The 12,582-nt window shown below is 35.3% G+C and overlaps 1 protein-coding gene across 7 annotated transcripts in view; it reads right to left on the reverse strand.

Annotated features, from left to right (window-relative positions):
- Positions 1-12,582, reverse strand: part of LAMA2 (laminin subunit alpha 2) — a 618,514-nt gene that overhangs the window by 249,362 nt on the left and 356,570 nt on the right. For 4 of the 7 annotated variants that reach the window (XM_032274824.1, XM_032274825.1, XM_032274828.1 and 1 more), the window contains exons 15-17: positions 9,583-9,694; positions 3,445-3,498; positions 3,139-3,252 (exon numbers count right to left, since the gene is read on the reverse strand). In XM_032274824.1, the coding sequence (XP_032130715.1) occupies positions 3,139-3,252; positions 3,445-3,498; positions 9,583-9,694 (280 nt within the window). The remainder of the gene's footprint in view (positions 1-3,138; positions 3,253-3,444; positions 3,499-9,582; positions 9,695-12,582) is intronic. The other 3 variants (XM_032274826.1, XM_032274830.1, XM_032274829.1) reach the window with 1 other exon arrangement.

Consider the following 12,582-nt stretch of genomic DNA (forward strand, 5'->3'; position numbering starts at 1 on the left):
TTATGCAAATCTTACTTCATTTTTTCTATAGTTTTTCTCTTAATACATGATATTGTGTGTGTGTGTGTGTGTGTGTGTGTGTGTGTGTAGTCATAAGGTGCAAATAAAATATGTTTAATGGAAATTGTAGATGATTCTAGGTAAAAATCAATTGTTCAGCATGAAATTGCTGATTTAATGGGAACTGTGGTTAATTATACAAATCCTCTGGGGCTATGTCCTCTTAGCGCAGACATTAATTTTGGCCTCAGTGGACTCTAATGATTTGGACAATGACTACTGTATTACATCTGTGAAAAGCTTGCTTGTCTCATAATTAAACATTGAGAAAATTGAAAAAATTTAAACATCACATGCCAGTTACATCAACTAAATGTGAATATGTGTTTCTGTAGTAACTGGTGATATTTGAAAATAGGCTTTTCTTTAAGTTATTTAAAATTCTCTCTCAAATTTATTTTTAACAAAACTTTTTAAAAGATAGCATTAAGGTCAACTTCACTATGAATAGTTGCCTTAATAATGCAGCATATTGTGATTTAATAAACAAAACATGGATCGATTTGAAGAAAGATTTTTCCCTTTGATTTGATCTTTGTTTCATTTCCTTTCAATTTTCAAGTTTAGCTAGACTAATTTATCACTAAAGAATTGTTTTTTGAAAAATTCTTTGTATGTTATCTCAGTGATAGAACTAAAAATTATGTCTTCAAAGACTTAAGAATTTTAAAAATTGAATCAAAAAATTATGCCTTAAACGTGTGGAAAATGGCATTTCTAACATTCAACTGAAAATCTTGCATAACTCAGAGACCCTGTTTTTTCTACTTATTGATTTAAAAGAGAAATAACAGGTAGTTTTTATATTTTCTAATGTCACATTTCATTAAATAAATGCCATCTTATAACTCAAGCATTTTTGTCATGGAGTCCAGAAAACAGCATCAAACTATCAACATAATGGAAATCAAAACAAAAAGATGGAAGTTTCACTCTGATGGATTGCTGAATTTTACAGATGTCTTGTAACAAAAGCACTTAACAAATTTTTGCTCACATCATATATCACAAGAACCATGAGAAGAAGCAAGCATGCAATCTTCCCATGTGACACTGAATACTTCCTAGGTTACTTCAAACGTACTTCCAGTTAAAATGCGTTCTTCATACAGACCTACACTATTACAGAAGTTTAAATTTTGTTCTGATGTCCAAAATATATGTCAGTTAATTTATAATCAAATATTAAAGCAAGCTAAATTAAAAAGCATTCATTTATAAATTTATTTTTCATAGTAAAAATCATGCTATTTAATGCTGGGGAAAAACCATGAAAAATAAATAAGAAGCTAAAATGCTGGGTGAACTGAATAGTAAGGATGCCCTTGATGAGCAGCATACAAATATTTTCCTCTTTGTATATTACATCAGAGCCCATATACTCCAAATGGAATATCAGCACTTAGTTATCAATACCATTTTGGAGAAAGGGCACTTGAAAGTCAGCATACCCTACATGATCACCTATTTACTAGCTATGTTAGAAAATTCAGAGAATACCAGATTCTGTCTTTATCATCAAGATATTCACTGTTTCCTCAAGACCACTCTGGTCTTTGAAGGAGAACTCCTATCTCCCTGTCATGAAACAAAGTCAATAAACTAGGTTTCATTAGTAGAGAGTCTCACACAACACTGTTTCCTCTCTTCTTCTTCTCAAAATTATGCTGAATGACACTGTTTTATTCGTTAAAAAGGCTTTCATTTTTAGAAATATCACATCACCAAATGGACCAATTTGATTTCCTCCTAATGAATTTAGCATGAACATTTTATTTGATTTTTATCCTAATGAATTCAACATAAAATATGACTATAGGGAACATTATGAGTTTGGTGTCATGACACACTTATTTTTGTCCTCCTAGGGTAAGTAAAAGAAATACATGTCATTTTTGGGCTGAATATTATTTCCTATTGCATGTTAGTAAAGTGTTTAAAGGTAACCCAATATTTTTCCCAAAGTACATTTTAAAACACTTATGGCATAATTAAAATGAAAATCACTTAGTCTTTCTATTCATAAAAATGTCATTTCAAAAATCTACTGATCCACAAATTAAGGCTTTCATGCTTTATAATGCAATGCAATTAAACAAAATCTTATATAGAGAAAAGAGAAAGAGCATCAATAAACCTTAATGCCAAATTACATTGAAACAAAAGCCCTGAATTTTCATTTCGGATTTTTCCCAGAAGCTTTTAAGTAGAAGAGAAATGGGGGAAAATGAGCAAGAGAAAGAGAGAACATTAAGAATTAAAGACAACAGGGTCCGCCTTAAATTCTTCAGGGAAATGAGAATATGATATCCACCTAAATTGGCACCATTTTAAATTGCATTTCTGCAAGACTAATGAAATGAGAAGTGTTGTTTCAAGCTTCATGCCACGTCAGACAATATAAAACTAATGTGCCCTTGAGTTAATCAGAATGGTCTATTCAGTGTAATTCTCCAATCCTAAGGCTTCTTAGCAGGATGGAAAGTGCTTTGCACTTTGTAGAGTCTATTTCCTGGTTAAAGCTTAGACTTAACTGTAAAGGAGAAGCAGCTTTGGTGAATATGTATTAAATGTTGTTATTATTTTTAATCTACAAATGATACTATGTGTTTAGTTAAATTCTGAACATTTTAAATTAAAATATTCAGTATGTCTTTATTTTCAACATGAAGAAAACTTAATTATGTTTACTGTAAAGGTTATATTTTATACTTTCCATGTTATGGGGATACAAATTATTGTCTATTTTAAAAGTACACTGTACTTTTCATAGATTTATGAATGGAAGTGAAACCATATATATTCGTGGTAGCTATATCTTCCATCATAAGTTATGCCTTATAATAATATATCTAAGTTAGTTCTTGGACTAATATGAATAAACACTTCCTTATATTCATCAGGAATATCACATATGAAAGAGCATTCTCAGTTCCAACTCAGTTCGGTACAAAGATCTTTGTCAAAGCACTTCTTGACTCAAGTGTTTACAGTCTCCAGGGTAGTAACTGAATTGCAGCATCTGTTGAGGTGATTTCAGCCTTGTCAATCAGCATCCCCAAAAAGGAGGGCACTTACCAGGCATTCTCCAGTGACGTCATCACAGGACTCTGCATGACCAAAGCACTGACATGGCTCACAGATGCCACCAAAAATAGTGCCGTTAACTCGCCTGTGCCTAGGCCAACAAGACTGAAAGGAAGAGAAGGCTAAGGCTTTAGTCAGTCTGGGAGATTAAAACAAAAAGGTGTTTTTGTTTGTGTTTGTTTTCTGATAACAGAAAATAACAGGTAGGAAACTCATCAAATGTGCTTGTCAAAGCATTGCCATTATTGAAACATTACGACAGAGCTATTCCTCCTGACATTGGGGCTTTGCACTGACCTTAGTGTTATTGGCAGGTATGAGATTAGAGGAAGCATTAGCTTGCTGTCGCTTCTGAAATGGTAAAATAAAGCAGAGATATAAAGAATTGAAATGTGACAGTCTCAAAGTAAAAAGCACAGACAGGAAAATAGAAAAGTACTGAAAAAAAGGCAGCTGATCTAAAAGGACTCTTCATATCATCTTAGCCTAAGGCAGCACCCAATGTCATCCCAAGCAATTTTGATTCTCTGGAATGTGTTCCCTTTCCCACATACTAATTGCCCCTAACTTCTTCATTTCCAGAAAATGTTTGACATGATTTGGTAGTAAGGCAGCACCCACACTTATATTTGACCACATACACAGTTAATTTCTACACATATCTACATTTACATCATTCGCGTGTTTTGGTTTAATTTCCTCCATCCTATTATGCTTTCTCAAATTTGCACAAAAAGTTTATGATTTATTTCAGCACATATTTTCTTGATAGTTTATTTTATGACATTCATCTATAATTTTGCTTGTATTTTTCATTCCTTGTTTAAAATGTGCAACACTTTATTATATAAAAACTGAATTCTGATTCAAACAGGATATTTGAGTCTTAGATTCCCTATGTCAGTGCCTGCTCTCAGTTCCCAGCCAACCTTAATTAAGTTTCCCTTCTGTGGGGAATTAATACAAAGTGGTTGAGATGCAACATCAGCACCAGGCAAGTACTGCTGCCCTCTAAGAGCTTATGATCCTCCTCCAGTGAAATTGCATCTTGTGGGTTATTTACTATATTTCTGGATGGTTGAGTACAGCATCAGATATCATGAAAAAGCCTTCTTTTCTGGTTGAAAAAGGAAACAAAAGAGAACTGAAGTAATAAAGGATATAGAATTGTGTGGTGTGTCTTTGAAAATGTTCCTTCTGCCTCAGGATGTGAGGACTCTCAAATTTGAACATCAGAAACAAACACATAAACAAATTTCTGTACTGATACTTTATATCTGAAAATAAAATAAACAAAATAAAATAAACTTCCCCCTTAATTTGGGCAGTACCAAAAAAAAGGTGTCAAATTTTTATCCATTTCTCTGCATTAAATCCCTTTTCATTTTTCCCTATGAAATTTTTTGCCTCCTTAGGTTCATTATAGAAGTGATTTCCTTCTGTAATACACATTTTTAAAAGCTGGCTAGAAGCAGTGCCTTACGCCTGCAATCCCAGCACTTTGGGAGGCTGAGGTGGGTGGATTACCTGAGGTCAGGAATTAGAGACCAGCCTGACCAATATGGTGAAACCCTGTCTCTACTAAAATTACAAAAATTAGCCGGGCGTGATGGTGTGCACCTGTAATCCCAATTACTACTCAGGAGGCTGAGACAGGAGAATCACTTGAGCCCGGGAGGCAGAGGTTGCAGTGAGCAGAGATCACGCCACTGCACTCCAGCCTGGGCAACAGAGCGAGACTACGTATCAAAAAAAAAAAAAAACAAACAAAAAAAAAAACAAAAAACCTGGTGAAGCTACATATTCATAAGGTGGCAAAAATTAAGGATGTTGAGAAAAGGAAGAGAATTAATCTACTGTTTTCAGACATATTCATGAAGTTTCCTTAATAAGTTTGTTTTAATGTTCTGCAAATGCACTGCTCATATAACGTCTTCTTTCTCCAAACTTCCCAACTCCTTACACCTCTCTTTTAGCCAGTGATTTTATCTCATTACTCACAGAAAAAATTAAAGCCATCTTTGCACCAACAAGCCCAGGGAGCTAAGCATTTATCTCCAAACAGTGTTGCCATATTCCCTTTTCAAATAAGTGATGTGGGGCCTGCGGGTCCTTCTTCCTAAAGGAATATTACTCCACTTGTCATCTGATTCCAGCATCTGTTGTCTTCTCAGTGTTCACTCTCTCTGATACATTAGTAATAACTTTCTTTTCTACTGGGTCATTACCATCAGCTCAGAAAGATATGTTCTAGTGTCTCCCTCAAAAATTAACAAACCAAAAATAACAAAACTGTCCTCTTAACATCCTGTAACTTTTCTGGTCATCTGTGTTTTTCTTTTCGGTAACACTACTCTTAACAAGTATATTCCTCACCTTTTTTTCACACTTAATTCCATTCTAATCTGTTTTGTGTCACCACCTCTCAATTAAAACTGCTTTTGTCCTTGTCACCAAATTCCATGCAGCCAAATTAGATAGACAATTCCACAGTTGTGTTTTACCTGACCTTTCAACAGCCTTGGACCTAGTTGACTCCTTTTCCTCTCACATTTTTTTTCTCTACTTCCATGACATCAGACTGCCCAAATTTCCTACCCTATTTCTTTGCTGTTTCCTCTGCTTTGACCCTGCTTCTTAATGTTAGGAGCTGCTCAGGGCTTGGTCTTGAGTATTTTTCTTTGTTTTTTTGTTTTTTTTTTTTTTTTTCAAATCAATTACACCTTCTCCTGGGTAATTTTATTTAGTCCCATAGTTTAGGATGCCTTCCAAAAACGTATCTCTAGACCAGAGAGACATGCTGAGTTTAAGATCTGAATATTATAAATACACATTGGCATTTACACTTCACAGCCTTTTCAAACCTAAAATTTTTAAACTGGACTATGGATTCCATACACCCCACTCGCACTAACTATTCCTCTCAGTCTTCCTCAGCTCAGTAAATGACCCACAACCAACTGATCAATCGTTCCAACTGGTCATCTATGACTCATTCTTAAACTCTTTATTTCTTTAATCTCTCCCTCAACATACAGTCTTGTAACTGTAAGTCCCATTGGTTGTACTAGCAACACATACATAGAGTATGCTAAGTCTTTTTATATGCCTGTCATCATCTTAACACCAATCACTATCATTGCTGTGTTCCACTGCAACCGTGTGTTAACCCTTCTCCTTGCTGTCATTCATGTCCTCCTAAGACATGTTCTTCCTACTGCAGCCATAATGCCTTCTTCAAACAACTGTAACTCAGGCTGGGTGTGGTGGCTCATGCCTATAACCCTAGAACTTTCGGAGGTTGAAGTGGGAGGATTCTTGAGCTCAGGAGTTCAAGACCAGCCCAAGCAACATAGTGAGATCTTGTCTCTACTAAAACAAAAATAGCTGAGCATGGTGATATACACCCATAGTCCCAGCTACTCAGAAGGCTGAGGCAGGAGGATCACTTGAGCCAAGGAATCTGAGGCTGCAATGAGCCACGACAATATCACTATACTCTAGCCTGGGTGACAGAGCAAGACCCTGTCTCAAAAAACAGAAAGCAACCCCACAACCCAAAAATATAAATCACAACATTACACTAGTCCACTACTCTGCTAATGTTCCATGGCATGAGAATAAAATGCTCAGTTCTTATCATGTATGCAAAGCTCCGAATGGCCTGGTTTTCCAATCACATCTTGTCCCACTTTTCCCCTTGCTTACAAAGCTCCAGCCATATTTGCCTTCTTTCCAGTCCTTACACACTCCAAGCTCTACGCTGCTTTCTTAGCAGCTCATTTTACATTGTTGTCTCTCTCATTCTTCAACACTCAATTTAGCTGTCACCACCTCAGAAAGCATTTGCTGACAAACTTTTACAAAGTAGACTTTCTATCCTTCACACAACCACTTGCAGTAACTTTATCATAGAACCCTGTTTATTTCACCCTGTTTATTTCCTTCATAGCTTTTGTCACATCTATTTATATTTGCTTTCTGGCATATTGTTAATGCCACCACTCAGTACAACATCCCTGAGGACAGGGACAATATCTGTATTGTTAATCACACTATTTTCCATGTGTAGGATCTTGTTTGTCTCAAAATATATGCTCATTAAATAGTAGTCAGCGAAATGAAAGTATGAACAAACACTTCTATGAGGTGGTTAATATCATTTCCATTACATAGATGAAGAAAGCGACATTGCTGAAAACTCTTTTTTTAGTATCCCACCTGTCTCATCTGTCAAGTGAAATGAATGGACACTGCTATGAAAGTAAGAAAATTTTTGGAAGGTTTAACTGTATAGAGCTTTATAGGAAGTCAAGTAGAAATGAGAAGAAATATTCTGAATCAACACTGTGGCCCCCAAATGAAGTAAAAAAGAATGTCTGCAACAGAGTCATTTGATCTGTTTTTAGCTAGAGGTTCTCAGCAAGATGGAATTAAGACATTAATGGTCTTTGGCATTTACTCAGCTTTTAAGGGATCCCAGGGTATTAGTGATAACAGTGCCAGAGTGACTGACCTTATGAACTACACTTAATTAAAAAGCAAATGGAATAATGAAAGGACAGGACTGGATAACAGCGAATTTAGGGATAGGAAGTTTTGATAAAGAGAAAAGAAGTAGAGAGTAGAAGAAATGAAGCAGTCAGAGAGAAAACCCAAAATTCCAGAATTCATTGTCTGCTGAGTCAATTAAATTAGTTTATGGGCTACAAAGTAACTTTATTTATCAAAAGATTATTGTGTGATGCACACAGGAAGGTTTTATTATCACTCTCTGTGTTGTTTTTTTCACACTCGCATGCTTCTGCCTCTCTCTCTGTTACCATTATTTAGCATCTAATTTCAGATTTCTCCACTCCAGGATACTTTCATCTCTCTCCACTGCAGTCGTGATTATTGCATGTATGTTCTGTACCACATACTAGTCCCTTAATTATACAGTGCTGAGATCCCATTTTTTATAGGTATTTACTGTGTCCCTAAGCAGATTGTTAGCTCCTTAAGGACAAGGATTATGTCGTGTGTACTTATTGGTATTGAATACAGGTAAATTTACAGAATTTATCAAACATATCTAGAATGTATCAAAAATATTTTTGAAGGAGAGAAGAAAGAGACTAAAAGTATAGCCAATTAAACAATTCTAATATTCAAGTCATTTGATATTCAGTGGGCATTTACAACTTGTATAAAAGATTATGCAAAGGATGAGAATAATGTATGTGGAAACAAGCATTAAGAGTAGAATTAATTATTTAGTGTTCTAATTGCAAGAGGATCTTAAAGGTTCAACTAGAGCAGTCTGGTTGGAATCAAGAGTGAAAGTCTCTTGTTTCATCAAATATAGTGTATATTTTATATGTAAAATCAAATTTGGGTTGACACAGCTAATTGGTATCTGTAATTATTTTTCTCTTATCTACGTGAATTTTGGAACAGCAAGTACTTCTATAAGTTATATCTAGTTTTATTTCTAGAAAGGCGAATCTGAGCTCAGTTAAAGGAAACACTGTCATGAATATGACTGCATATCTCTAGATGTGTGCATTATTTTAAAAGTACAAGAGAACTGGCAAAGGAATGCCTCGAGTATTTCTATAAATGGCATGGTGAGGTAGTGATCTGAAGCGGAGCATCTCAGTACACTCAAATGATTCCTTAAAGGCACCACTTTAAAGACTAAGCTCCTATATATCTGCAAACCATGCCCTCTGTCAAGGAAATAGTGTTCACATTTTTTGACCAGGTTTCAAGTAGGGCCAATTTTCATACAATCTAAAAGAAAATACATAGAAATAAATAAAAATTGTTACCTTAAGACGACAGACTGTGGTATTAAGTAAGAACCATTAATCTTATTATAAATCTAGGATATTGAGACAACAATAAATATCTCAAACATTAGGTGCTAAATAAATCAAAGAACTGTAGGCAGTTTTCCGTATCAAGGCATTTTTTCCACATATTATGTTCTGGACATTCTGAAGATTGTATGCTTCAGATGATTGCAATTTGGTTGTATTCTTAGAAATGTAGCAGAGGAAAAGTGTAATATATAGGATTAAAAAATGAGAGAAATATAAAAGAAAAGCATTAAATGTTTGGTAATCATTATGATGAAAATGAAGAGATTTTGAACTGTTAGTCTGCTACCATCTAGCATACAATAGATCAAATACGCAACTAAGACAGAAACATCAGATTTTCAGCTATAGGCAAAATATCTCAGAGAGGAACAGTTACAAGGTGAAATTGCATGGTTAATACTCTAACTGAAAGCCATGACTTTTGGTAGATATTCAAGTTTCTTTTTCAAATGATACACATTATTTGTGTGATTATTGATAGAAATAAACAGCTCTCCTTAGAATAGCTTATTGAAAAAAATGTTGAGAGAACTTCAAATGCACTGAGGATATATTCTTGCAAGCTTACTTCACACGAGGAGCCAGTATAACCTGGTGGGCACTGACACACTTCTACAGCTGCCGCAACGCTTCCATCAGTAGGATAGGAGACAGCGGATTCAAGGTTAACAGAGCTCAACCTAGGGCAGAGGAGAAAAGAGATGGTGGATGGTGAAAAAGTAGAGTTCTTAGGTATTACACAACTGTAGGAATCAGACAGTAACAATGACATAAATATAAGCTAATTATGTATGCTGAGAAAGAAGGCTGATGAACACCATAGCCAAAAGCTCTGGTCATTTGTCACACTAGGTCAAGTTGGCTCAGTCTAAAATGCTGAAAATAGCCACCACCCCCAAATGCTGAACAGATATGAGAATGTTCTTCCTCATCCTTTGGCTCTTGGCTATGTGTTCGGATTTTCATTTTGTGGAGACAGATGGACACTTTTTAAATCATAAAGGGATTTTTAAAACGGAAAACATTCCAATGACTGCTTGATTTCTTTTAGCGCTTAAATAAGGAAAGCAGAAGTAGACAATATTAATATTCCATCTCAGCTTTTAAATTGAAAGAACAGATGAAAACGATTTTCTTTTTGCTTTTCTTAGAGATGAAGCTGCATGTTTGTAGTCGGTACAAGCTAAACTTTCTCAAAATGTTCAGTTGACTTACTTAGAATGATCTCTGCAATTTGTTTTTGGCCTAAATTAAATCCATTGTTCTCTGTATCTATGACCTTCATTTTATTGGTACTTTTGTACAATCTGGTAATTTTAGCAGAGTGATTTAGCATAACTCATTATTTTAGAGAAAAGCTGGCTTGGCCAAATGGAAAACTGGAAAAAATGCTGTCACACACATATTTCTTTTCTTATTATGCATTCACAATTTAAATAAATGTTATTGGTATCTTATTTGTTTTTCCTATTTTTGTGTAAAAAGACATTTTAAAAGCTTAATTGTTAAGAATACAGTTTTGTGAGTCTAACAGACCAGGATTCATATCCTGTCTCTGATATTTATCAGCCTTGAGGCCTAGAAGAAAGTAACTTATTCTTTCTAGGCCTCAATTTTTTCTTCAATGCAATGGAGATAATAGTCCACACATCATGAGATTGATATAAAAGGAAAAAGAAATATAAAGTTCTTGGTACAGTGTGTAACACATAGTAGGTTATTATGAAATACTAGGCATTTTATTAATCTATTTTCATTGACTGTTGAAGTCAAATAAAAATGACTACATGAACAGTACAAGCAATACACTTTTTACTATTTGTATCTCCATGTCATTTTAGTGTATGAAAATAAATTTTAAATAAACTCCAAGAGCACATAATTAAATGACTACGATTGATTCATAATAATTACAGTTTTAAAGTTTACTGGTAGACATTTGATAGCATATGACATGGCATCTTGTAACCATAAGAAAGACGCAACTGATTCTTGCTACAGCCTGCATTTTCAGTTCCTTTCTCAGGAGTGATTGTAGATTTTTATTGATCAGTGATTCACACTTACCAAATAACTTGCTAGATTTGGCAATCAATGCTGGGAATTTGGAAATCAAGCCAGAGAGCAAAGCTAAAAGGCTCATTACAAGGTGTAAACGTATCTTCAAAAGTGATGATCTTTATCCAAATTGTAAGCTTTTCAGCAATAGATTTCTAAAAAAACATTGCCCTTACCCCCACTTTGCTAATCCTAGACACTTGACAGTACTTTTGAATATGTATGAGTTCGCGTACAATCAGGAAGCAGAAAAGGAAATTAACCCTGAAATCACCAAAAATAGGCATTTGGATGGAATCATCCTAGCTGCTGAGTGCTCGATGGCACCCTCTAGAGACGAGTGAATTATCTTTACCTGTAGATAAACTCATCCAACACTATTAACTGAGTGGTGTCTTCTCTAGGGGCAACCTGGTAGAAGGCCCTAGATTAGGCAAATATTACTATTCTACAGTGTTTAGGTTACATGTGTCATTTGAAAATCATTAAATGCTCTTTTTCCCCCTGCACCAACGAACCTTGTCAATGAAAAATGCAGTATCACAGGCATTTCTTTTTCTTGTCATTATTTCAGGTGAAATTCACATCACATAAAATTAACATTTTAAATTGTACATAGAGAGGAATTTTGACATTTGGGGTAGGATGAAAATTTACATATCTATTTAAAATTTATAAAATAAATTGTACAGTTCTGTCATTTAGTACATTCACAATGTTGTGCAACTACCACATCTATCTAATTCTAACACATTTTATCAGCCCAAAAGAAAATCCAGAATCCATTAGATAGTCATTCTCTATTTTCCTTCTTCTGTAATCCCTGTAAGCTAACAACGTGCTTTTGTGGCTACGAAGTTACCTATACTAGATATTTCACATTAGTGTAATTATGCAGTATGTGACCTTCATGTCTGGTCACTTTCACTTAACATACTGGGTTTTTTTGTTTGCTTTCTGTTCAGAGACCAAAGTCTCATGGTCACCTAGGCTGGAGTGCCATGGCCAGATCAGAGCTCCCTGCAGACTCAAACTCCTGTGCTCAAGTGATCCTCCTGCCTCAGCCTCTCAACTAGGTGGGGGGCTACAGGCATGTACCACCACAGTTGATGAACTTTTTTTTTTATAGCATATATATATATATATATATATATAGTTGTTGTTGTTGTTGTTGTTTGTTTTTTGAGACAGAGTGTTGCTCTGTCACCCAGGCTGGAATGCAGTGGCATGATCTTGGCTCACTGTAACCTCCACCTCCCGGGTTCAAGCAATTCTCCTGCCTCAGCCTCCCAAGTAGCTGGGACTGCAGGCACACATCACCACACCCAGTTAATTTTTGTGTTTTTAGTAGAGACAGGGCTTCACCATATTGGTCAGGCTGTTCTCGAACTCTTGACCTCAGGTGATCCACCCCCCTTGGCCTCTCAAAGTGCTGGGATTACAGGCATTAGCCACTGTGCCCGGCCTAGCATAATATTTTTGAGGTTCTCCTTGTTGTAGTATGTATCAA

This window comes from Sapajus apella, unplaced genomic scaffold (assembly GCF_009761245.1).
Source record: "Sapajus apella isolate SASKATOON/1434 unplaced genomic scaffold, GSC_monkey_1.0 scaffold6, whole genome shotgun sequence".
Classification (NCBI taxonomy): domain Eukaryota; kingdom Metazoa; phylum Chordata; class Mammalia; order Primates; family Cebidae; genus Sapajus; species Sapajus apella.